This window comes from Rattus rattus, chromosome 1, assembly GCF_011064425.1.
Source record: "Rattus rattus isolate New Zealand chromosome 1, Rrattus_CSIRO_v1, whole genome shotgun sequence".
Taxonomy (NCBI): Eukaryota; Metazoa; Chordata; class Mammalia; order Rodentia; family Muridae; genus Rattus; species Rattus rattus.
Window position 1 is genome coordinate 222,699,356 of NC_046154.1, and position 24,705 is coordinate 222,724,060.

At 31.8% G+C, this 24,705-nt stretch overlaps 1 protein-coding gene across 2 annotated transcripts in view; it reads right to left on the reverse strand.

Annotated features, from left to right (window-relative positions):
• The window catches only part of Csmd3 (CUB and Sushi multiple domains 3), a 1,591,133-nt gene that overhangs the window by 761,808 nt on the left and 804,620 nt on the right, over positions 1-24,705 (reverse strand). The window contains exon 7 of one of the 2 annotated variants that reach the window (XM_032915219.1): positions 13,379-13,678. The exons of the other annotated variant lie outside the window; for it this stretch is intronic. Coding sequence (XP_032771110.1) covers positions 13,379-13,678 — 300 coding nt within the window. The remainder of the gene's footprint in view (positions 1-13,378; positions 13,679-24,705) is intronic. 2 annotated transcript variants of the gene reach the window in all.

The following is a 24,705-nucleotide window of genomic DNA, read 5'->3' on the forward strand; positions in this document are numbered from 1 at the left end:
GAAAACTTCTGTTACTCAAAAGCTCTATTGATATTATGAAGAAATGCCAGTTAAAGAGAATTTTATGGAAACCTAAGCATCTGCATCAAGAAGCAAATGCTTATGATTCATGGTATGAATGATAGAGTGGTGAAAGGAGAGACACTCTAGGCAACATGCCCCTCACTCAGCACTCCGCTTCCCTGCTCTCCTGAAGAGTGTAGAGTAACTGTGTGACTTCATTCTGCTCACAGCAGGACTGCCATATGCTCAAAAAAGTCCATGTAAGAATGGCAGCTTGCTGCAAAAATGGGTGCAAGTGCCTTGAAATAACTCTGAAGAAGATAAAAATGTCTTTAACATGGTGTTGTTTTCCTGTACTTTAAAAGGCAGAGGACTTTCTTTGGCATAAATTTCAAACACTAGTGGAAGTTCTAGTCATTTTGTATATTTAGCAAGAAAATGAAGGAAAAAATAAAAACCAAAATGACATTCTCTTGGTGGCCTTTTCTTTCACAGGTAAACTAAGCGATGGTAAATCTTTGACTGAATGCTTTACACATAAAATATTTTAAATTCTTATTTTACAGTTAAGTTCATCATTTTGTTTTATTTGAGGTTTAATTGTTTGCTCTGCCTTCTGAGATGAAGAATACTTAGGACTCCCTGTTTCCTGGAAAATCACTACATAAAACGGGGCTCAAGTTCAATAAATCTTCATTGCTCAGCCTCTTCACCGCTGGAACTAGACTTAAACACAACAGTCCCTAGAATCCCTTTCTAATGTTCAATTCAGTAAATATTATTTTATTAGACTTTATCTAATTTTTAAAATAATAAATGATAAGTGAGCAAATTTAAAAGTAAGCAAAAAAAAACAAATGAAATCATACTGTTAGCTATAGTGGTGTGTTTAAAATCTGAAAAATGAACATTTATGAAACAAGCATTTTTGAGACAATGGAGTTATTTCAAAAATGTTGGGTGCCTTAAAGGCCTCCAGCAATAAATACAAGAAGTCTGGGTCATCAGCAACTGTAAACTCTGCATGGGTCCAACTGTACAGCATGCTTGAGAGGTGACATTCTATTAAAATACAAATGAATACTCCCAGATTGTTTATTTGCAGATGAAATAACTTTCAATATCTAATATTGCCATAAGGTCCTTTGACAATCAGAATATTTACACATCTTTAAAATGTACATAAACTTGTTACTGAGTAAATTCTAAAATTTTTCCTTAGTTCAATCAAAGAATAATTTATTCAGCAAAACGTCAGAAATTTTCAAAATCTAAGAATATATTTAGTATTATGAATGATGTTGTTTTGATACTGTAATAAATGTGATGAAGCATAATGAAACAGAAGAGTGGATTCTTACACAATCTATAGCTATGTATTTAAATAATAAATTATGTTGCTTTGCATTTTTAGACTACTATAAAACAAAATAAACACATTTTTTCACGTTAAAATGTATATAAGAATGTATAAGAGAAAAATTAACGAGTAGAATATATTACAAAAGTCTTAAAAAACCAGACTTTTTGTTACACATTTTCATATCTGCCCTATTTATGCTTTAATATTGTTTTAAATTCAACGTGTTCTTTAGTTTCACATGTTACAATGATGGAAGTCAAGAAGGAAAAAATAATTTGACTGTTAAAAGATTTAGGTGTCTATTGAAAATATTAATTTGATAATCAATATTTTATGTATTTTACTATGTTTTATTATGATTTATAAGTTAGAATTCCAGTGCTTCAAAACATGATAAGAAACAGAATTGTATTTTTTTTGTTATTTTATAAAACAACATATTGAAAGACAGTATTTCTAGGTTTATAATTTAAAGTAGAACTCCAAGTTATGCACCAAAATTTGATTTTGCATTGTTGTTGGTCATCAATTTACAAAGTGGTTTTACCCATAAAATTATAGTGGATGTCAGAACTTATTCCAAAGTCCAATGGATTATCACTAGTACTACATTATGCTCTTACTTTATTAGTGCTATTATGTTTTTGTTGAAGACAAGATCTCTGAATGAGTTCATACAATAGTCCTGCCAGTGTACGTTGCTTTCTCTACATGATAGTCATATCGTTACTGAGTAACCCCACTCTCATTACCTTAAGGAGTTGAAACTTAGAATAATGGATTATACTGTGATACTATCAAGATGTCCTCTCTCTTGAAGCACATCAGTTGGTTGATTCACACTGAATTTTCAGAACCATAATCTAGTATATAGAATGCTTCCCACTATTAACTGTTATTTGGATTCATGAATGTATTAATAAAATGCCTGTTCTCTGTTTATTTAATCTCATTCAAATTCATCCTAATGTTATTTTTAATTAGATAGTATTTCCTCCTAGTCTTAAGCAGTCAATTAATTAAATAGTTTTTGACTGTCTCAGGACAAACATTCTGTTTCTTCATACATTTACTCCCACTCTGCCTATGGGTGGAACTCCAGGTGTGCTAAGCCTTACATTCTTTCCCTCAAGAATCTCAAACTCTAAGTGATGTATGAGCTCAGAGCATGCCTTAATTTTCATTTGGTTTTTAGCAAATGGCAAAGAATATTCACTCTCAGTTTTTTTTATCACCAAAAATCCTTTGTTGATTTCCCAAATCAGAAAAACCAGCCTATATCACGCAGTTCATGTATGATTTCTATACAGTGCATATACATATTAGGTCATTAGTCACTTCCTTTTCATGTTTCATTATGAATTTAATCATGAAGGTCCTCCTAATTTTTCTTCAAAATTAAATATTCCAAAGTCAAGAGAACAGAGGAAAAATATAGTGGAAAGGAGGAAAAAGAGGGAGAGATTATGCAGGGGATTAAACATGTCAAGGGAAAGAAAAAGAGAAAAGAGAAAGATGAAAACTCAAAGAAAGATTTCCAGAAAAAAAAGTTAAGCAAATTAAAAACTAATTCAATAAACTAGAATATAGAAGTGAAGTAAGTAGAAAAAATAAAATTGTTCTTGTCTACCCTCAAGTGTAATCTCTCCTATGAGAAGAGAAAAGATACACTTGAATTCTAATTAGACATCTTATGGAACTTAAGGCACAGATGTGAGCATTGGGCCCTAGGAAAGTGGACACAAGGCTGACTTCTTATACACAAGATAAGCAGAGAGAAAATTCTTAACATGTTTTTCTGAGAGCAATTATCACTCTATTCTTGTTTTTTATGATCTCATCACAAAGGCAAAGACAAGATGATGAATAGGTTTTAAATCAATATATATTATCAGATGGAGTGAAAAATTTTAGAATAAAAATGATGATATCATGCATATTGAAGGAAAATTTTACATGCTTTCAAAATATACAAATTGTCTCTTCCTTAGCCTAATTTTGAATACGTGTTAATTTACACTTGTCAGGTCACCGATTGACTGATCATTTGTGTGTGTATGTGTGTGTGCCTGTGTATGTGAGTGTGTGTGTGTGTGTGTGTGTGTGTGTGCATGCACACACACGCACACTCACCGTAATGAGTGTCTCTTAGAAAATATTTTATATCAGAAGTTTTCAGCAAGTTTTCTAGGGACTGAAAGCTTCTCATTCTCAGCTATCTTGCCACACTCTGCTTGAATATTTTGTCATTTTAAAAATTACAAATATTCACAAGTACCTGATCTACTACCTAAAAATGTTATAATAGATTCCTCATAAAATTTTCTCTTAACTTCTTATGACAGACACTAAGACACATCACACAGGACACATCACACGAAACAGACCATTCACACTTAATCATCATCATCTGTACGTCTTAGTCAATTTGTAGTTCTTTCTTCTTTTATAGTTGACAAATACTCTTTCAGTTCCATTTTATCATCATATCTTTTCCTCAAAGATACAGATGATATCTAATATTCATATATGACATCATCACATGATTATCAAAAGGTAAAATTTGCAATAAGACCCTACAACTGATTTCTGGAGGGAAGTTATTTAGCAGCCATCAAAACACAGTTAAGGAATCTATAAAGTTTATTTCTCTATGTGATGATGCCAATGATGTTTAAACCAGAGGAAACTTGAACAATACCTGTATACTCTTCAAAGACAAAACAATATATAAAAACGTTCTTTGTTACCTGACAATATTAAAATACATTTACAGGACACCATATAATTTCATGACATGCACATATTCAGTCCCAAAGAGTTATTTGACACAGTATATATTCTGTTATACTAATGATGCCTAATTAGTATTTGATAAAGTTTTTGTGTAAGTGAGAGCCCTTTTTCTATATAAGGTTATTTATATAAAGTAACCGTGTTTAATGCCCTGGGCTCACAGAGACTGAAATGGCAGGCACGGGGCCTGCGTGTTTCTGCACCTGGTCTTGTGCACGTATGTTAGGGCTGTTAGACTAGTGATCTTGTGAGACTCCTAACAGTGAGAGTGGGTCTGTCTCTGATGCTTTTGTATGCTATCAAGATTCTTTTCTTTCTATTGGATTGCCTTGGCCATTCTCAATATGAGAGCTTTTGCCTCTGCTGTATCTACCTTTGTCCTATTTGACGGATCACTCTTGGAACCCTGATCTTTTCTGAAGAGGAAATAGAGGGTGAGTAAATCTGGAGAAGAGGGGAGGTGGGAGGGTCCAAAGGAAGAAACAAGACATGATAATTAAGACTTCCTCTTTGAGAAAAGAGTATTTTTTTTTAAATCAACAACCTGGTGCTTTAACATTTTACTTGAATATTTTTTTGTTTGTTTGTTGAGCTTACTTGTAAAGAATGTTAAAAGTTAAAATTCTTGCTTTTGTTTTTAATAAAATGGTTGATCTGAATGAACTGTGATACAGAGATAGGCAGTCTTCTCTTAAATGTAAAATTAACAAGTACTATTTATTATATACAAGGTGATTTTTAACCATATTTTCTTTTAAGCTTTAGTTTTAAGGCAGAAATTCAGCTTCCTCTGTGCTACACAACTGATTATCATTTTAATAAGAATATAACACCTTTTGGTAGGAACACTCATTAAAAGTACTGTTAAAGAATTGCTGTGTTCTGCAAAATCAACACAAGTGATGACTGGAAAACCTCATATCACACGCTTCTCTGCACACATTGTTTAAGTTATCTTTTAAATTTACACTGGGAAGTACAAAAAACTGTTTAATGATCACTATTCATATATATTGTATAATATGTATATTATACAATGAACGTCTCTGGTCAATAGATTCAGATTTTTTTAATTATTAAGGGTCTGGACAAGCACCAGCATTGTCAATTAATAGATGATGGTAATTACCATTTCTTGGAAACTATATGTCATTATGCTATAATCTCTAAGAAAATAATATTAAAATAAATGAATAAGCAATATATCATGTCTAACTTACTGTTACTACAGAATGGTGAATCATTTCTTCAGAAAGAATACCCAATTATTTCCATAATCAGTTGCTATAATCTTTTTTTATTTTTATAGAATGTTTTCTAAAATGAAAATTAATGAATTAATGAGAATGTGTAATACTCATTGCAGGTCCTCCTAGAGCCTGTCAAACAGGCTATGTATTTTATAAAAATTATGGTGTAGTAATAAGTTACCTGAGATAAAAAATGAAGAAACGAGCAAACACAGTAAGTTCTATTATATTGCTACATACTTATGTTCTCATTTATGTCAATTTTTAGTTGTCCTTGTGTAGGTGTATAATATAGTGTTACTATAGCACCATTAAAAGTCGTGCTAGGAAGTATTATGAATAAATAAAATTTGAAATAATTATAAAGTATATCTTTTAGTTAACTCAATTCTAAACCATTTTAGATATGACTACATGAATGTAATTTTAAATACCAATATCTGGAATTTAAATATTAAAAGTATCCCTTATATTTAAATTTATTTATGTTAATGATTTTACCTTTAAAATAGCTCATCAATTTTATTTATTTTGGTTATTGATTTATATTTTTATTCAAACAAGTTATTCATTCAAAATAATTTCTATGTGTATTAGTAATTAAACCAATTTTTGAGATGTGCCTTAATGTGTTCTTTATTTAAGGTTTTTTGAATAGAGGGGAGGGGTAGGGGTTAGGGGGGATGTTGGCCCAGAAACCAGGAAGGGGAATAACAATCGAAATGTAAAAAAGAAATACTCAAGTTAATAAAGATAAAAAAAAAAAACTGAAAGATTAAAAAAAAGTTTTTTTTATACAATGGTTTTTTACTTTATTTTCTCCATCTTTTATTTGCATTTCTTATTTACATTTCAAATGTTATTCTTTCAGTTTCCAAACCAACATCCCCTAACACCTCTCCTCCCTTCTCTGTAGGTGTTCCTCCCATCATCCTCCCCATTACTGCCCTTCCTCAACAATCCTGTTCACTGGGGATCCAGCCTTGGCAGGGCCAAGGGCTTCCCCTTCCACTGGTGCTCTTACTAGGCTATGCATTGCTACCTATGAGGTCAGAGTCCAGGGTCAGTCCTTGTATAGTCTTTGGGTAGTGGCTTAGTCCGTGGAAGCTCTGGTTGGTTGGCATTGTTGTTCATATGGGGTCTCAAGTCACTTCAGCTCTTTTAGTCCTTATCTTTCAACTTTTATTCAGTCTTTTATAATTAGTTCAAACATAATCCATAGAATATTCTCTGACTTTATTTCCAAATACATTGCTTCCTTCTACCTGTTAATGTATATTATAGAAAATAGAATATTTAAAATGATTTTAAAATAAATTTTAGCTCCTTTTACAGATATATATATACTACTCAGATATCAGTGATTGACTGAAATGAAAAAATGGGAGACTTCTTCAGATGGGCAAGGGAAATCATCTTTAAAAGTAGACCATGACGGGTTGGGGATTTGGCTCAGTGGTGCGGCGGCACCTATAAGCATAAGGCCCTGTTGGGGTCTAGCTCCGAAAAAAAAAAAAAGAAAGAAGAAAGAAATAGACCATGCAGTGGCAAATCTCTACTAGTCCTGCGTGTCAGTACTTTTCTGTACAATTCCATATATGAACAAGATGGGATCCAGCCCACATACATACAGACACCAAACACAGACAATATTGCAGACGCCAAGAACTGCATACTGACAGGAGCCTGATATAGCTGTCTGAGGCTCTGCCAGAGCATGACAAATACAGAGGTGAATGCTCACAGCCAACCATTGAACTGAGAAAGGGTCCGCATTGGAGGAATTAGAGAAAGGATTGAAGGATTGCAACCCCCTAAGAACAACAATAACGACCAACCAGAGCTCCTAGGTACTAAGTCACCATCCAAAGAGTACACATGGACTGACCCATGGCTCCAGCTGCATATGTAGCAGAGGATGGCCTTGTTGGGCACCAATGGGAGGAGAAGTCCTTGGTCCTGCCAAGGCTCAGTGTTCCAGTGTAGGAGAATGTCAGGGCAGAGAGGCAGGAAAAGAGGTGGGTGGATGAGTGGGGAACACCCTTATAGAAGAAAGGGGAGGGGGAGGGAATAAGAGGATTATGGACAGGAAACCACCAGGAAAGGTGATAACATTTGAAATGTAAATAAAAATATCCAATAAACAAAAGAAAGCAATGAGAGTAAAAAATTAGTTAAGATGAATTTGGTAGATGTTGATAAAACAACTACTATGAATTAAATACTTTAGCATGCAGTCATTTTACTTTCTTTCTTTTCTTTGTGTTATACAGTCCTCTGAACCTGCATGTCTCGACATTTAGTGTGGTAAAGGAAGCAAAGTGATTATTCAAGATCGAAATCCTAAGCAAGGAGAACATAACGAGGTCTCAGCCGAGTTTTCTAATTCTTAAGTTCATCGTATACAGCGGCTTTATGTTACTTATCATAGTCGGAAAGCTCAACAAATTACATAAGAAAAGTATTCGAATTTCATACCTCGGGGTAGTATAAAGAGCCTTGATAAATATGTATTTTAAGATTATTTATTATTTTAAAAACTGATATAGAAATGGACATAGCGAGGCTCAAAATTTGTTCAAATAAAATACATATAGGTAAGCCCTACATGACCAAGAACAAAAAGCCATGCTACATTTCAATTTGCACAGTATTGTTGTATTTGTAAGTACTATGTATGTTAAATAAGATATCTCAATTTATTTCCACTATTAAAATGATATAAAATAGCCTCTGGTGATTATAAGTGACCAAAATAAAATAACTGCAATATGAGTACAAAACGACAATAAAAATTAGAAATATCAGAGTACAAAATAATATTAATTTACGGATATTCAATAAACTACACTACAGGGAACTCTCCAGTGTTTATCCTTTAGCAGAGAGTTAACCTCAGCAAAACAGCATGCACTGTACCACATTAGTATTTGTTCAAATGAAATTGATAACCTTTGTTTAACTAAAGGTTTCCTTTGAGTTTCAAATTATGTACAAAGCCTATAATATGGCATTTGATGTTTATAAACTGAGAATTTATATACAAAATAACTAGCAACATATTAGCACAGTGTTACCACAATATTATTTTATTATATTTATTTTTATGAAAGAGTTAAAATAGTGACAAAATAAAAAGAGTGATGCTTTTCTTTAAACCTAACCCAGAGATAGAATATTATAGTAAGCAACAGTCACTTAAAATTTCCCTAATTTAAATGAATTTCTTTGGTAGCTATATTGTGAATATTTGTTTAACAGATCTTTTAAAAATACACCTTTGGGAGCAAAATTACACTGTGAAAAAATAGATGCAGCAAGAAGGACCATTATTTCTTTCAATATCTTATCCTAACTGATTCTAAGACTGCATAGATAAGTATTACAGTTGAGACTTTTCTATGCATGTCTCAATAGCAGACTTTGATTATATAGACTAATGATTTAGGGATATCAAGTCCCACTTGGGGGGAGAAGAAAGCAAACACAAGGGGGAGGGAAGGAGGGAAAGGGGAGGGAAAGAAGATGGAAGTGGGGGGAGAGGGGAACATGATCTGGTGTTCCCTGGGAAAAAAGGACTGAAGCCCTGAGGGCCAGCAGAAAGAATGGAAACAGGCGACCTCAGGAGAAAGGTTTGGAGGACGCTCTAGAATGCACCAGAAACCTGGGAAGTGAGAGTCCCATGACTCAAAGAGGGGGACCCTAGATGAAATGCCCTACAGTGGGGAGAGGGAACTTATTGAACTCACCTCCAGCAGAAAGACAGGGCATCAAGTGAGGAATGGGGTTGCTATCCTACAGTTAAAGCTCGTACTCATAAATGTTCCTGTCTGATAAAAATGCAGGGATGGAAACAGAGAAGAGACTGAGGAAAAGAAGATCCAGCAACAGGCCCGAAATAGGATCCAGCTCAAAAGGAGGCCCCAAGCTCCGACATCATTACTGAGGCTATCGGGCGTTCACCAAAAGGAACCTATCATGACTATCTGCCAAAAGACCCAGTAAGAAGCTGAAAGAGTCAGATGCAGATATGTGCACCCACCAATGAACAGAAGCTGCTGACCCCCGATTGAATTAGGGGAAAATTGGAAGAAGCTGAGGAGGCAGGCAATCTCAATAAGCCTGTATCCCCGAAATCTCTCAGACACTGCATCACCAAGCAGGCAGCATACACCAGCATACATGAGGCCTCCGTTACATATACAGCAGAGGACTCCTGAGTTTGGGTTCAGTCAGAGAAGATGAACCTAACCCTCAAGAGACTGGAGACCCCAGGAAGTATAGAGGTCTGGTGGGGGGGTTAGATGGGCACATCTGAGTGGAGACAAGGATGGAGGAGGACATATCGGATTTGAAACAGTCAGGGATTGGACCAGGACTGGAGTAAAATCTGGAGTGTAAAAATAAATACAATTTAAAATTTTAAAAAAGAATCGAAATTACACTTGTCTGGTTAAAAGGAAGAAAGTGCTTCGAAGAATGGCTTGAAAAACACAACTAATCAAAATGCGACCTTGCAGAGCCCAGTCCCAAATGGTAATTCTACAAAAGAAAGGTCAGAAATTCAGTAAGAATAAAGAGTGTTCTATGAGTTTGTGTCTCCTAGGATTACGAAAGCCAATCCTAAGAAGGCTCACTAACATGTCCACTTAGATATGAACTCAACAAAGACAACAATTGACATGCTGTGTTGGACAAGAAATTCTCATGAGATCTAATACTACACAACAGTTAAGCAACTCAGGAACAGTGAGAGAGGAAAAGTAGTCATCCCTGGGGCACAGCATATCAGTTTATAATTCAATATTAAAGCCTCATCCCTGAAAATGTGCATATAAGTAATGCTATACATACTGAGAACCTTGAGTTTATGTATTTAGGAATATATGTGTATGTATGCATATATATACATATATACACATATATACACATGTAAAAATAGTATATATGCATATAACATACACATAAATATACCATATATAGTTTTAGCACATTGATAGTATATATATTATATACTGTATATATATGTACACACACAAAGTACATATATACATATACCAATCTATGTATAGTATATACAGTATATACATACTAATTATTTATATATACATACATATACGTATACATATATACTACATATGCAAATAATCAGTAAATATGTATGTGTTTATGTATATAACAATTAACAAAAAGAGGTCATGAATTTGAAAAAGGTCAGGGAATTACTTTCGGGACAGTTAGGAGGATGATAGAGGAAAAGTGGGAAATGGCATAATTATATTATAATCCTCAAAAATAAAATATATAATTGAACATATTTAAAGAGAGAAAATGCTGTGTTAGACAAATAAAAAGAAAATACATTTGGAAGTCTAAATGTAGATTTAAGAAAGGAAGGAAGAAAGGAAGGAAGGAAGGGAAAAAGGAAGAAAAAGAAGGAAAGGAAGAAGAAAAGAAGGAAAAAGCTATACTGTTTATTAGAGTTGTAGGAGACAAATGAAGAGACTGAGGCAATAGTCATATTATAAGCTCCCACACCATCAATAAAGGTTTGCCAAACAGGATTTTCCTTTTAGGCAAATCTTTGGGAGATGGAGAATACAATAGACAATGAAAGAAGTGATTTGTGTTGAGTTAATTATTTTAAATGATTCAAGCACTCTACCACATGTTCCTTATTCTAAATAGCATTGGATATTATAAAATATTCTCATCAAACCAGACTCATTTTCTCTATATATTCCATCAAAAACAGCCTTTTGAAGGTGGTAGCCATGTTATTCATGCCCCGTAAAAACTACCCTGTTTCTCAGGAAGCACAGATATATAATATGAACTGAATTAATTTATTTTTTAAGAAGATGTATTTGATATCAACCAAACACCATTTAAGTATTTGGAGTTGTTAGAAACAGTTATTGAAGAGTTTTATTGTCAGAAAATGTGCTATTATTTTAGGGTTTTCAAATCAATACTCAAATAGAATAATAGGAGCACTGTACTCCCAAAGTAATAGAAATGGTTAATGTTTGCCTCATCATATTAGTAACTTTGTCTTAAAGATATCAACTACAGTGGACAAATAGAATCAATGGAAGAATTACCAGATATTAGAGCTACAGTGAGATCAAATTTGATTAAATTTAATATGGTAGAAATGTAAAAATTTAATTGGCTGAAAATAATAATGGATATAGCAAATGAATGCCTTCTTATAATCATTTTTCTATTGGGTCAACATAAAAAAATGAAGAATATTCCAAAGATAGATTGCGTCTCAGAATAAGTAGTGTCTAAAATTCATTTTTAAATTGATATAGGAAACAACTCTTTTAAACTGAGCAGAAAGATTCTAACATTAGCTGAGACATGTTTTCACATCTAACACGGGAATTCTCCTGATGGTAAAGTTTATAGTAATAATTTTACACTTTATAGAAAATCAATTGACTACTTACTCTAATTTATCTTTTCTATTTTAATTCTGATTAGTTATTACTCTAATGTCTACAAACTATTGATGTTAGTTCCACTGCTTTTCACAAAAGATGATGGGAAATTTAAGCAAGATTTCATATTCATATATGTTATTTATATGGTAGGCCTCGTAAGTCATCTTGTTTCCTGATTTTTTTTAAATTATCCTCATTGTAGAGTAGTTTGGTACCTTCATTAATAGGATTTTTTCAGTAAATTTAAATGATTTTCTTCTTTTCTTATTAAAAGTAGTATTTGTAGTCAGATTTCAACAGAGAAACAAGGTGATGACAATATACTGCTTTAAAAGAAATTACTGGATGATAAAATTTTACTTTAAAATATATGATTTAAAGAATTATTGCAAGTATATCCAAGATAAATTAAAGTATTTATAGGCTTCTTTCTGAGATGTAGTTTGCTTGATTTTCTTTTCTATTAACTTATGTCACCAGAACTTAATTTCTCTGAATGAGTGCTCAAAATCATTTTTAAAAATTATGTATATTATGGTATATGCAAAGCATTCACATCTACACTAATAAGCCATATACAGATTAAAGAACATATGTTAGTCTGAGTAAAAATTGCTATGTATATGTGTTACATATTCAATTGCTCACTAGATGAATATTTCAAATTATGCTCATCTTGATAGAAGTGAACTCTTTATTTTATTTGACACTAGGGAGTTTTGTTATCTATATTTAAGTATTTTACCACATAGAAAGATAAAAAATCTGATTGCTGTTTTTCCTAACCTACCTAAAGTTACATGCTCTGAGTCAAAATTTTTATAATATATTGTCTCTTAAAGTAAAATATAAGTTAATTTTATTTTTGGATTCATAACACCAAGCATAGCTATTATATTTTCAAAATTAAAATAATATATTGGTACAATTGTATGAGACAATAATTCATTTAAAATTGTATCATGAAGGTATAAAAAGAAAGCACCAGATACGATTTCAGCTTTACAAAATGTTCAATTTTCTTAGTTGCTAATTTACACTTTAAAATTTTATGCAAATACTGATAATCCCTATATTGTACAGATTCTGTGTATGCCTGTATGTGCACTTATTTATAAAAATGGTTGTTTTATATTTTATTTCTTAAAGCTGTGTGGGATGGTAAGTAATAAGGGCAGGTATTTAACTCTCACTTGAGTTAACTCTTTTAAAAATACTCTGTTATACTGTTAATCCTCCCTCTAAATCAATTGCATTGGAGTTTGGTTTCTTTTTAACTTCTCTTCTTCCAATTTATTATAATTTAGTTCTTTTTATCTGTATTGTTCAGTTACTTCAAATTATTATTTTTAAGTTGGCAAAAAAAACATAAGATAAAGAGGAAGGCATCTGAAGGACATATTTCCTTCATTTTCTACACCTTGGCTCTCTTACAACTCATTCTCTAGTTAGAATCATCACCAAATATAGCTTTGGCTGTAACTAAATGGGCACAAGTAAAATAACATCGATACCTCTATGAGTAACAACTGCAAGTTCTTTAGTTCTTTCTATCTGTTCAGCATTTCGTGGTCTTCTGCTTGTACTTTGTGTATCTGCTTGATGAGGAGAAAGCTGGTCCTCGGATGTGTTGGGATCCAGACCTGAATCACTGAGACTCCTTACTTGCACTCGCTGTTCCTCGGAAAGTCTATGGCTGGTGACAGCTGTAACACTGGATACAGTAACATCTGCAGGTGTGTTAGCAACAGTAGCAGTCCTGATATGCTTCTCTAACTCACCAATGGAGGCAGTGAGGGTCAATGGAGAAGAACCTGTGGGACACAGTAGCACTAGATGCTAACTCTTTCTTTTAAATTTATAGTTTTTGATAAGTTTAATAAATTATATTTTCTACTATTACCTTAAGGATAATAAACATGATGAGGTAAAACACAAGCACAATACTAAACTGTGAAGTACAATGGAACCCCAGGATATTTTTTCATCAATCTATGAAAGTTATTACACATAAAATAAAACATCCTAATAGAATACATTAAGGCAGATGAAGGTAGAAGAAAATATTCCTTATGGGTCCCTCAATCAATGTTTTGTTTTCTTTTGAGCTCATCAGAGGAATTTGAGCAGATAAAGTTTTGACAGAATAAACCATTATGTAACCACACTTTTCTCAAAATTATGTTTTGAATAATTTGGTTTCATATCAGTTCAAATTTCTGGGAAAATAAAAACTTTTACATTGTAAAACAAGCAAGTGAAAAATTGAAATCAAAGAATGAATAAAAAACTGATGGAAAACTGAGACTAAAAATTGTTATGTATTAATATTCATCCCAATCTCATTTGACAGGCAAGTTTCCAACCTGGTAAACTATTCAAGGTCATGAGGTACTTCTTTACATGTGTTTCTATGCTCTCTTAAATTAGTTAAATAATTAATATCTTTCACATGTAAAGCTAAATTTTTAGGTAGCAATTCTTAATTGAATAAAATGAAACAAATTATTTTATTTACTGGAAATGAGCAAGAAACAATGGACTCATTTAGAAGGTCAGAGGTCTTAAATGAATAAAATTAAACAACCGAATTTATTTAGTGAAAACAACTAAGAGCCAATAGAATTATTTATAGGGACATTATTTTTAACTATATATTTCTACATATTTATATTTCATTATATTATGTAGCTAATTTATAAACATGCATTTATATATGTATCTTGCCACTGTTTATTATAATTGTAAATATCGAACTACCCAATTATCTTTATTAAATTGACAAAGTAAGACTCTTCTTTTCACTTAGCGTCTAGAAGGGTTGTATTTTATAGATATGGCCTGTTTCTTATGGAGTAAGAAACAATCTTATTATAGAGGTACTAAACTTATTGAGAATATAGTTAAATGAATCTAGATTCTTAACAAGGAAATAATCATTCAATTTTGTGACCTGAGATATTAATAAAGACTGAAAGGTTCACAGAAGGTTTCTGACTATTGCTCAGGATGTCGTTTCCCTAATTTCTTTCTCAGCCCATTTATCCTTTGAGTAGAGGAAGATTACTGATTTGTTAGAGTTGATTTTATATCCAGACACTCTGCTGAAGTTGTTCAGCTGTAGCCACTCTCTGGTAGAATTTTTGGGGTCGATTATGTATACTATCATATCATCTGCAAATAGTGATACCATGACTTCCTCTTTCCTAATTTGTATCCCTTTGATTTCCTTTTGTTGTCTCATTGCTCTCGCTAGGACTTCTAGGTGTATGTTGAATAGATGGGGGAGAGTGGCAGCCCTGTCTTGTTCCTGATTTTAGTGGATTCCTTCAAGTTTCTCTCCATTTTGTTTGATGTTGGCTATTTTTTTTTAAGGTTCTGAACACTTTTAAAGTAAGTAACACATACTTTACTTTCATATATACTTCTCAATATTTTGCCTTTCTGACTACTGTTTTTAATTAGACCGTTAATACAAGCAGATACATGATTGCTTATCCACTTGAAAAGAATAAATAAAACCAGTTAAACAGTTGATAGAATTCCAGCTATGTTTTTCTTTTCTTACGCTGTCCACAAGTACTAGGCATGCTAATTCCATTTGTCTATAACTCAAAAGGTAACGTGGGCAAATACGGAGCCCTTAATTGCTAGGCAGAAAAGCAGAAATATAAGTGCCATGAACTACTGAAATATGAATTGCTATATTCACTCTGAAACTCATTAGAGCTTCATAGAAGTTATATAATAATCACATATTGAGACACTAAAGATAAATTGTACATGCCAATTAACATATTATATTGAATAATAGATGCATTTAAAAATATTAATCATAAAAATATTAAGTACTTATATCATTGTGTGGAAGTTCCAATCTACTACATACATAATAGCGGTTCAAATAATTCTGTGCTACTTACTAAAATTAAATTTAACAAGGATATCCTCTATTCATATGAACAAATGAGAACTGCTTATAGGACCTTCGTGGACCAATTTGCATGATGTGGCATTTCTGCAAAATGATATTCTCATTTCTATGAAAAGTTCTTATAATTTGATTGGGAACTTAATGAAGCTTTCTGTTTTAAAATGACATGAAAGCCAGATTGTTAAGCTAATATTTAAACTTTTTTTTGCTTTACCATAATGCCCAGTATTAGATTTGAAATTTTATTTTTAAGTGTGGGGTGTGTGTGTGTGTGTGTGTGTGTGTGTGTGTGTGTGTGCACACGCGCGCGTGCGTGCGTGTGTGTCTTCTGGGCAGGGTACTAAGACATCAGATAGGTGGCAGAGGGGTGTCTCAGTTAGGTTCTGGTAACTGAGCTCTGGTTTATTTCATGTACTTTGCAGTAAGTGCTTGCAACCATTTGCCACCTGTACAGCTGCAAGGCTTTTGATTTTCAATGAGTAAATTTAACTATAAACCTGCCATACTAAATTATGAAAAATAATCGAATTTGTACTCTAAAACATGGGTCTCTAAAACTTCTTACAAAGCTGATCTGACTGAATACACCCACAACAAAGCCATCATGACTAATCTGAAAAAGACTGCATTTGAGTAACAATTTTTTGATGATTCTTATTTTTGGAAACAGGCTTTGATTGTGTCATTAATTAATCACCAAAACACGCATTGTCCGATTGCACGAACCACTTTCTTTAATCCCCCAGGGCATAGACACTCATCCAGATTCAACTGGGAACTCAAACCTATGTTTGGGATAACTGAGAGAAAGTTCCTTGTGCAAACTACTCTTGGAGGCGTGAGTATCAGATTCTACCGCTGAGCAGTGAGTGGTTGGTAGAGATCATTTACTTCTCCATTACCCAGATATAGCAAGATTTAATGATGAAGCAAGAAAAACTTTATTTCTATGAAACCAAAGTCTGGCCAAGCATGTGTTTCACCGGATATTTATAAATCAGTTATGTCTCACACATTCAATCTCTTCCTTCCATCGACACACTAGAATGCGAGAAAAGCAGAGGTTCAGGTATTTGGATATGTGCTCATGGCTCTAGTCCCATCTGTAGATTCATGGCTAGAGCACAATAGGCACTCAAAAATATTGAAAATAAATATAAATGAATGAATGGATTTAATGATAAAGCCTGAAAGAGATTATCGATAAGTAAGATGATTTAAGGGAAATGTGACTACAAATATTCACCACGCAAACGTCACATTTCTCGCACTGTCGTGGTGAAAAGGAGTTGGAGTAACAAACATGTTAACTGTGACCTACAGTTTCAAAAACATAATTTTGAGAAAGTGTGAGATCTGAACATTTAGCAGCGACAATTAACCATTATTTTTTTCAGAATGGGATTGAATAATCTGCTGGTATGCTGGGTTTACTTGCAATATTGAGACATCTCTAAGGTGAAGATTAAATAAGATTTCGTGAGAATACATAAAATAATTCCATTTAACAGAGGTAGACATGAGAATCAAAGTGACTCACTAAGGCAGGGAAACACCCATTTCCATTTTATATTTGTTATTATTTACACCAAACATAATCAAATTCAGAATAATAATATTCATATATCTTAGGCTGAAAGTATATTAAACTTAGGTTTTAATTATGTAAATAGATCATTTAAAAATAAATTCATTTAATATGTTCACACACATAAATGTTTCATGTGGCAAAGACCATTGTTGACAAAATCCTTAGAATGAAGTACATCAACAAGGCAGGATTTATTATGTAAAATATCTTACTATTAAACCTAGTAGTTTGCTTTTAAAGCATGAATTATACTGCACAATTACAAAATAGTTGCCTTTTATAGCACAGTAAAACATAACAAGACATACGCCCAAATTAAAGGAAAAAAATGTACATCCAAAAAAAAATCTATTCATCACATAAAATAGAAAGATGTATATAAAATGTGGTTTAACAAATTAGATTGCCTTGTAAGTAGTGAAATTGAGTTATATTTTATAATAATGTTTACAACATGAAGCATATATAAAATATAAAAGTATTATTATTAAGACATTTCTCCATATAACAAAATAAAAAATGAGATGATTTACATATACAAAACATGCTTTTCAAATCATGAATATGCATCACATTTCAAATCATGAAAATGGAGAATGACGTATGTTACACATGCAACTTATAAAATTCAGAAATGGCATGTACAATTTCCAATTTGGATTTATGATGCATTTTAATAAAGTTTATGGTTGTAAAAGTTTTATTATATTAACAATAAATATGTGAGATAATAAACACAAGCCATTATAAAAGTATAATTTATAGAATTACAAAATACTATCTTATAAAAAGACTTAGTTTGCAATTCTTTTTTATTTTTTCCAATTCAAAGATTATGACACATTCATTTCTAATTATCATCTAATTCATCAAAACGTTAAAAAACATTGTGCTAAACTTGAGTATTGGTCACCAAAAATTTAAAAAATGAATACATTTAATGTGCAGTAACAGTCAAAGAAGATTTTCATAGGTATTTGTTTGAGCATTGCTTTGTGAAGATTTTCTTCCCTGATCCTGTCATTTCTGTAATTTCATTATTTTATTTGAAATATGCCAGGGAAAGTTTTCAAATAAATAATAATAATAATGACATGTAGTGGTAAAAATGTAGTAAACATTTAAAGTGAAAGCATGCAAAACAACGACTGCATCCATTTCTCTCCAAACTAAAATAATGCCAAAAAAAATCCAAAGACTTCTAATTTTCCAATTATATTTGAGTTATCATTTACATATTTTATTAATTTTTGATCATTTGTGTCAATTTTTAGTTTGCTTTTCTCCTTGTATTAAGCATCATTTACAAAAGTTTGCATGGGAAAATTCCAACAGGTGAGAACACTACCAAAGTCATTGAACTTGATGTGTAAAATCAAAGGATGCCTCTGCTTTGTTATGTCTGATGGCAGTATTCTTAATAAGCACATTTTAGTTCTGAATTTTGCATCTTGAATGGAATAATAGCCATAAGTTCATTGTAGTTGAGAATTTTGCATGTCAAGTGTATTAATAGTCACAAGTTCAAAGCTGTGTCCACTTAGGTTAAATAGTTTGAGTCCATCCAACAATATGTTTACAAATAAGAGAAGTGGGAACAGAAATAAAAAAGTCTTTGAAAAGATAGAAAGCTGTGTTTTATTAATAAGCTTCTTTATAACTGTCACTGTCCAGAAGCATTAAACGTTATGATCCAAACAAAAGTAACTAATAAAACAAGTTTAAGAATAATGCTATATTGATCTTATGTAGTTATCTTTTATATTGAAACCTGAAATTAATGTTCAATTTACCTTTATATTCAATCTATTTTTTAATTTAAACTTCCTCAATAAATATGAATATAATTTACCCTGGTAATTAAGCAGCAACATTAAGATTCAAAAGTACTGTAGCTTGTGTTTGTTTGCGAAATGATAAAATGTGGGGAAAATCATGTTGCTTAAACTTTTTTAAAGAAATGACTGATTAACATGTATCTAATGATATCATAATCTGTTAGGAATATAGGTAAGTACATACTGATTAAGAATGTAATTGACAACTAGGAAATAAATTCTATTGCTAAATGTTCATGTTTTTAAGTTACCCATATCTTTTATGCTTAATAGCAAATATAAATAAATATAAAGTTTTCAATTGGATTGGCTATTATGCATCGAGTACAAACTGTCTTGCTGATACATGTCAAAAATGAACAAATAAAACTTCCACTAAAACTGAAATTCATAAGAATTTATTTAGCAAATTTAGTGACACATCTCTTGAACCCATACTGTCAATAAAATTATCATAAAACCAATATTAAATTATCTGTGTCAAGTTATTTGACACACAAAATTAACCACATCACCTGAATTATTTAAAATGCTACGAATTCATTTATCAAGTAACAAGTTTCTTTTGAAAATAGTTGGCAGGAGTATCATGTTCATGAGACCATTGTGTTGATCACAATGAAACATGTTTATATGTAAATATATAAATACTATTATACATAATGAATTTTATCAAAAATATGTGAAAAAGACTTATTTATAATGCTCAAAAATAGAATCAATGAAATGTTTTTGACAATCTTGAGACTACTACCTTCTTTTTAAATAATCATTTATTGTTTTATGTGTTGATCAAAGTTAAGCTACAATGTAAAAGATAAGCACCTAGTTACCCTCATGGATTTACATTTTGGAAACCCCAACTACACATCACTTGTAGAAATCCACAAAACATGAGTTAGTCTTTGCTATTATTAAGCACAATTCTCTTCCGAGAAGCTATAATGGTGACAATGAACACCCACTCCATAGACTTTGATTGAGAATAATTGCAAGCATAATGTGCCTTGTTACATCTCCCTACAACCATCTCTTAACCTGATATTTAAATCTCATCAGATTTAAAGAGTCTTCTCATCAAATAGAGAAGTATTTGGAATCAATAGTTATCCCCAAACAAAGAAAATGCGGCATTTACTACATATATGGAAGTTTCAGGTATTATTATGAAAAAATGCAATATACCTTTTTCTGATATGTCATATCTGAACCAGTACCTGTTCTGCTTCTAGTAAATCATATGAAATAATATTAACTTTAAAGCAGACATTATATTCTTTATATATTTACTCTACTCATCCTTAAAATGTAAGTTTAAATATTTACCTAACACTGACCAGAAGATAAATATGTAAAAATGAAAAAAGTATGTAAAATGTTTAAATACACAGTTCTCTTCTCCCTCAGAAATGCATACTTTATTCTATAGTTTAAAATTAAATACTATTAAGTTCTTGACTGATAATTTATAAATAATACTAGAAAATTAGACAGGCCCAGGTATGTCCAAAGGATATATGGGGAGATATATCCTGCAACTGAGTTTATATTTCACACCCAAGAGTGGAAACATAAGGAGAATGTCATATGTGTGCACAAAAAAAGAGGGTATGAAAAGAAAACATTTGATAATTGGAAGTTTTCTTTTATATAGTCTTTCAAGTTTCCTTTCTTTCATTTCATGACACTTGTTTCTAATATATATAAGAAAAAAATATATATGGAGAGAGAGAGAGAGAGAGAGAGAGAGAGAGAGAGAGAGAGAGAGAGAGAGAAGAGGAGACACACAGGAAAAGCTTTGTCCCTGTACTATTAATGCTGAGAAAAAATAAGAAGCCTTTCTCTGACTGCTCTCATTGCTACTTAATCCTGAGAAATATCATTGTCTACAGGAATACCTATTGCTTTATTTCCTTCTCCATGTCTATTCCATCCTGAGAAGAAGGGTGCCCTAACTTTAAATGTGTCTTTTAAAATACACCTTGTGTTATGTTTATACATATTATATGAATTAAAGAAATAAAGCAGCTGATCTCATGTCCACCATTTTCTTTGTGTGTATGTATCCAGATAATCAGATGATACTAAATTGTTTCTTGTAGGTTTAAGTGTTTTCCACTCTCTCTATTACTTTCTGTAAGGTACAAGTGCTATAGAAAATGCAATCTTGACTTTCACCTTCATATTTGTAATTAATTGTTTTCCCCAAGGTAAAGAATTACTGGGCAAAAGACTATTTAATGATACTGATAAACCTGCTTAATGCAAACATAATCATGATCGCACACAATTACTGTATGACCAAAAGATCTTGACACCTTAATCACAGCTGAGTGCAAGAGAGGTATGGGTGGATAGGACTGAGGTAGCCTACTGGAGGAAAGACTATAATGGGTTTTATTATAGAAAGATTGTTGAGAAACTATTGAAAATTGTCATAAGTAGTTTGAAATAATGGCAACTAATACAAACCCAGGCCAAAAATTTCTTGTTTTCCTGAACCAGAAACTGTGTAAAACATTTTCATATTTTATAATAGAAAATTTATAGTAGGAAATCTTGCTTGAAAAAACCATTGTATTAGAAAATAACATGTAAGATGGATAATACAAATATAAGTGTTACAGTTAAAGCAAGTATGGCAATGCTATTTATAAAAATTGTCAATACTATACACTAATGGCACAGGTCTACATGGTTTATATTTAGCATGAGTTGTGCATGAATTTTAGATGGAGTATGGAACAAAGGATATATTATAACTAAAGGATAACTTTAGTTAATAAAAGAAAACAGAGTGAGAAAGATCAAAGAACCAATCGATTTTAACACTGTGACATTGTGTCAATCCTCTTTGACTCTCAAATGTCTAAGAATACAGATTTTAATCTTTAGGGTAATATATGTTAGTTTATTAGATAGTCTCTCTTTTAAAGCCTCCCTGGAGATGAGATACATTAATTTTAATAGATATGCTTTAATTACAAAGGAATTCTATATAATGAAAAATAGAATATGGACAGTGAACTGTAAATAAATTTGCAAGTTATCTGCCCTTTTGTATCTTTGCAAATATTACAAAAAAAAACCAACCGAATTTTGCATTCACTTCAGAGAAAGCAATGCTGTACATCTACAAATATTATTTAGAAAGAGATTCTTTTCTGTCAATCCTTATGTTTGCATTTTAAATATTCTAGGTTTAAAATTACTACATCCACCCTTTCTCTCCTTTCTTCCCATATCCAGAAACATATTAAGTACCATATGCAAAAACACACACACACACACACACACACACACACACACACACACACACACACACACACACACACACACACACCACCACACCACCACCACCACCACCACCACCACCACCACCACCACCACCACCACCACCACAGTATTTTTAGGTCTTTCTATGAAGACTAATTGTAATATAAATAATAAAAACAGTACATGTTTCATATTGTGTTCTCATGGAAAAATGAACGAAAAACTGAACTATTCTGACTTGAAACATTGAAGCTTTTAAATGATGATCATTGCTTTTTAGCTTATAATACCACAAGATTATTCCTGTTAGAAAATGAAGGAATATTGCTTAGATATAATAATTCAGAAAAATTATAGCAAGGAAACACACACACATATAAATATATATATATATATACATATATATACATATATATACATATATATATATTCTAGGCACTGTAAATTATTTGGCATGACAGAAACTGTGAGAAAAATAACACTAAACACTAAACATTGAAAAGTGAAGACATTTCAACTTTGCTTCAAGAAACAGTGTATCGAAAAGAATCTCAAGCAGAAGATTGATGTAACAAGATTGGCATTTTTGGAAAGTCGGTTCTAACTGTAAAGTGGACAAGATGTTAAAGGCAGATATGAATGGAGGACAGGATAAACATTTAATATATACAGCTATATAGCCATGAAATGCTTGAAATTAAAGTCCTAGATTTATTAAATACAAATATAAAACAGCTAAGTTGGAATATCAGGAAATCTACAACTTGATTTTTGTGATGTTGTTTTGTTTATGTTTCTCCTCATTTAATTTTGATGACATGTGTATTATCTACACATTTATAATGAAATATTATTTATTTGAAGTGAACATTTTGAACATTATAAGAAAATTATAATTTTAAATTATTTTATTACTAATTCTATAAATTCCTTGTATGTATAGTAAATAAAATAAATTAGGAAAATATTGATCTGCTGAACGAGAGTGTGCTTGGATTGATACTATGAAAATTCCTGGAGTTTCACAGTGTACATGATGACATCACAAAGACAAGACTTTTGAAAACATTTTTTTATTAAGGAAAAATAGATGACAAGTTTACAATATGTTCAACATTCCTTTACTCCACTTATTCTTACTGCTGCTACATTATGTTAACTAATAAAATCTTCAAGCACTTTTGATCCTGAAATACTATGAAATTGTAAGTTACTACCTAAGAAAATAATATTGATAAAAATAAAGAATTGTGTCATACATGACATAAAATTTAAGCTCTCCTAAAAATTTAAATCCTTATGTAGAATAAATAACAAATACTGGGTAAATTTTTCTAATCTGTAATCATGTATTAAAACATTTTTAGGTGTTTAGTCTTTTAGAGATAATACCAAATAGAAAGTATAGGAGTCAAAGGAGTCAGTCCCTCCACTTTCCCACTTTCCTCTCTCCTCTCTCTCTCCACTCTCTCTCTCTCTCTCTCTCTCTCTCTCTCTCTCTCTCTCTCTCTCTCTCTCCCTCTCTCTCTCTCTCTCTCTCTCCTTCCTCTCATAAACACATACACATAAAAAATTACTGAGCAGTTGTTATATGCCATTAGAGCACTAGAATTACAACATTTTAAATGACTATATAAGACATGATCTATAAAGTTTTGATCACTTCTTACACCATATCTAGGAGTCCATACTTTTGTCCTGACTATTCAAATTATAGGTTTAAATGATTGATTGAATGCTTTCTTCCAAGTTGTTCATGCACTTATAAAGAACTTTGGATTTTTATGGAATTCAATGCTGAATAAACAAAAGCAAACTGTTTTCTGCTACTCTGACCCCAAAGCTACAGGAGTAGCATTTTCTTCCCAGTAAACATACATGCCTGCAAATGTATTTGAATGTAAGAACAAAGTTACATTTTCTGCACGTTTGCCTTTACTTTGCAAATACATATCATAAATTCTTGATGTGAATACATAAATTGTATACAGCAATGCCTAAGTTTGTTCTCTTTCAAGTAATTTAGTTTCTGCATGACATATGACACTTTTTAAACTGCATTTACCTCTTTAATAGTTGCATGTTTTCTTTTATAAAATCATCTTAATAATATAAGAGTATCATCTTTTAAAAAAATCTTCTCACCAATTAGTAAAACTCATTAATCCTCTTCATAGTTACTGAATACACTTCTGCTTGTTA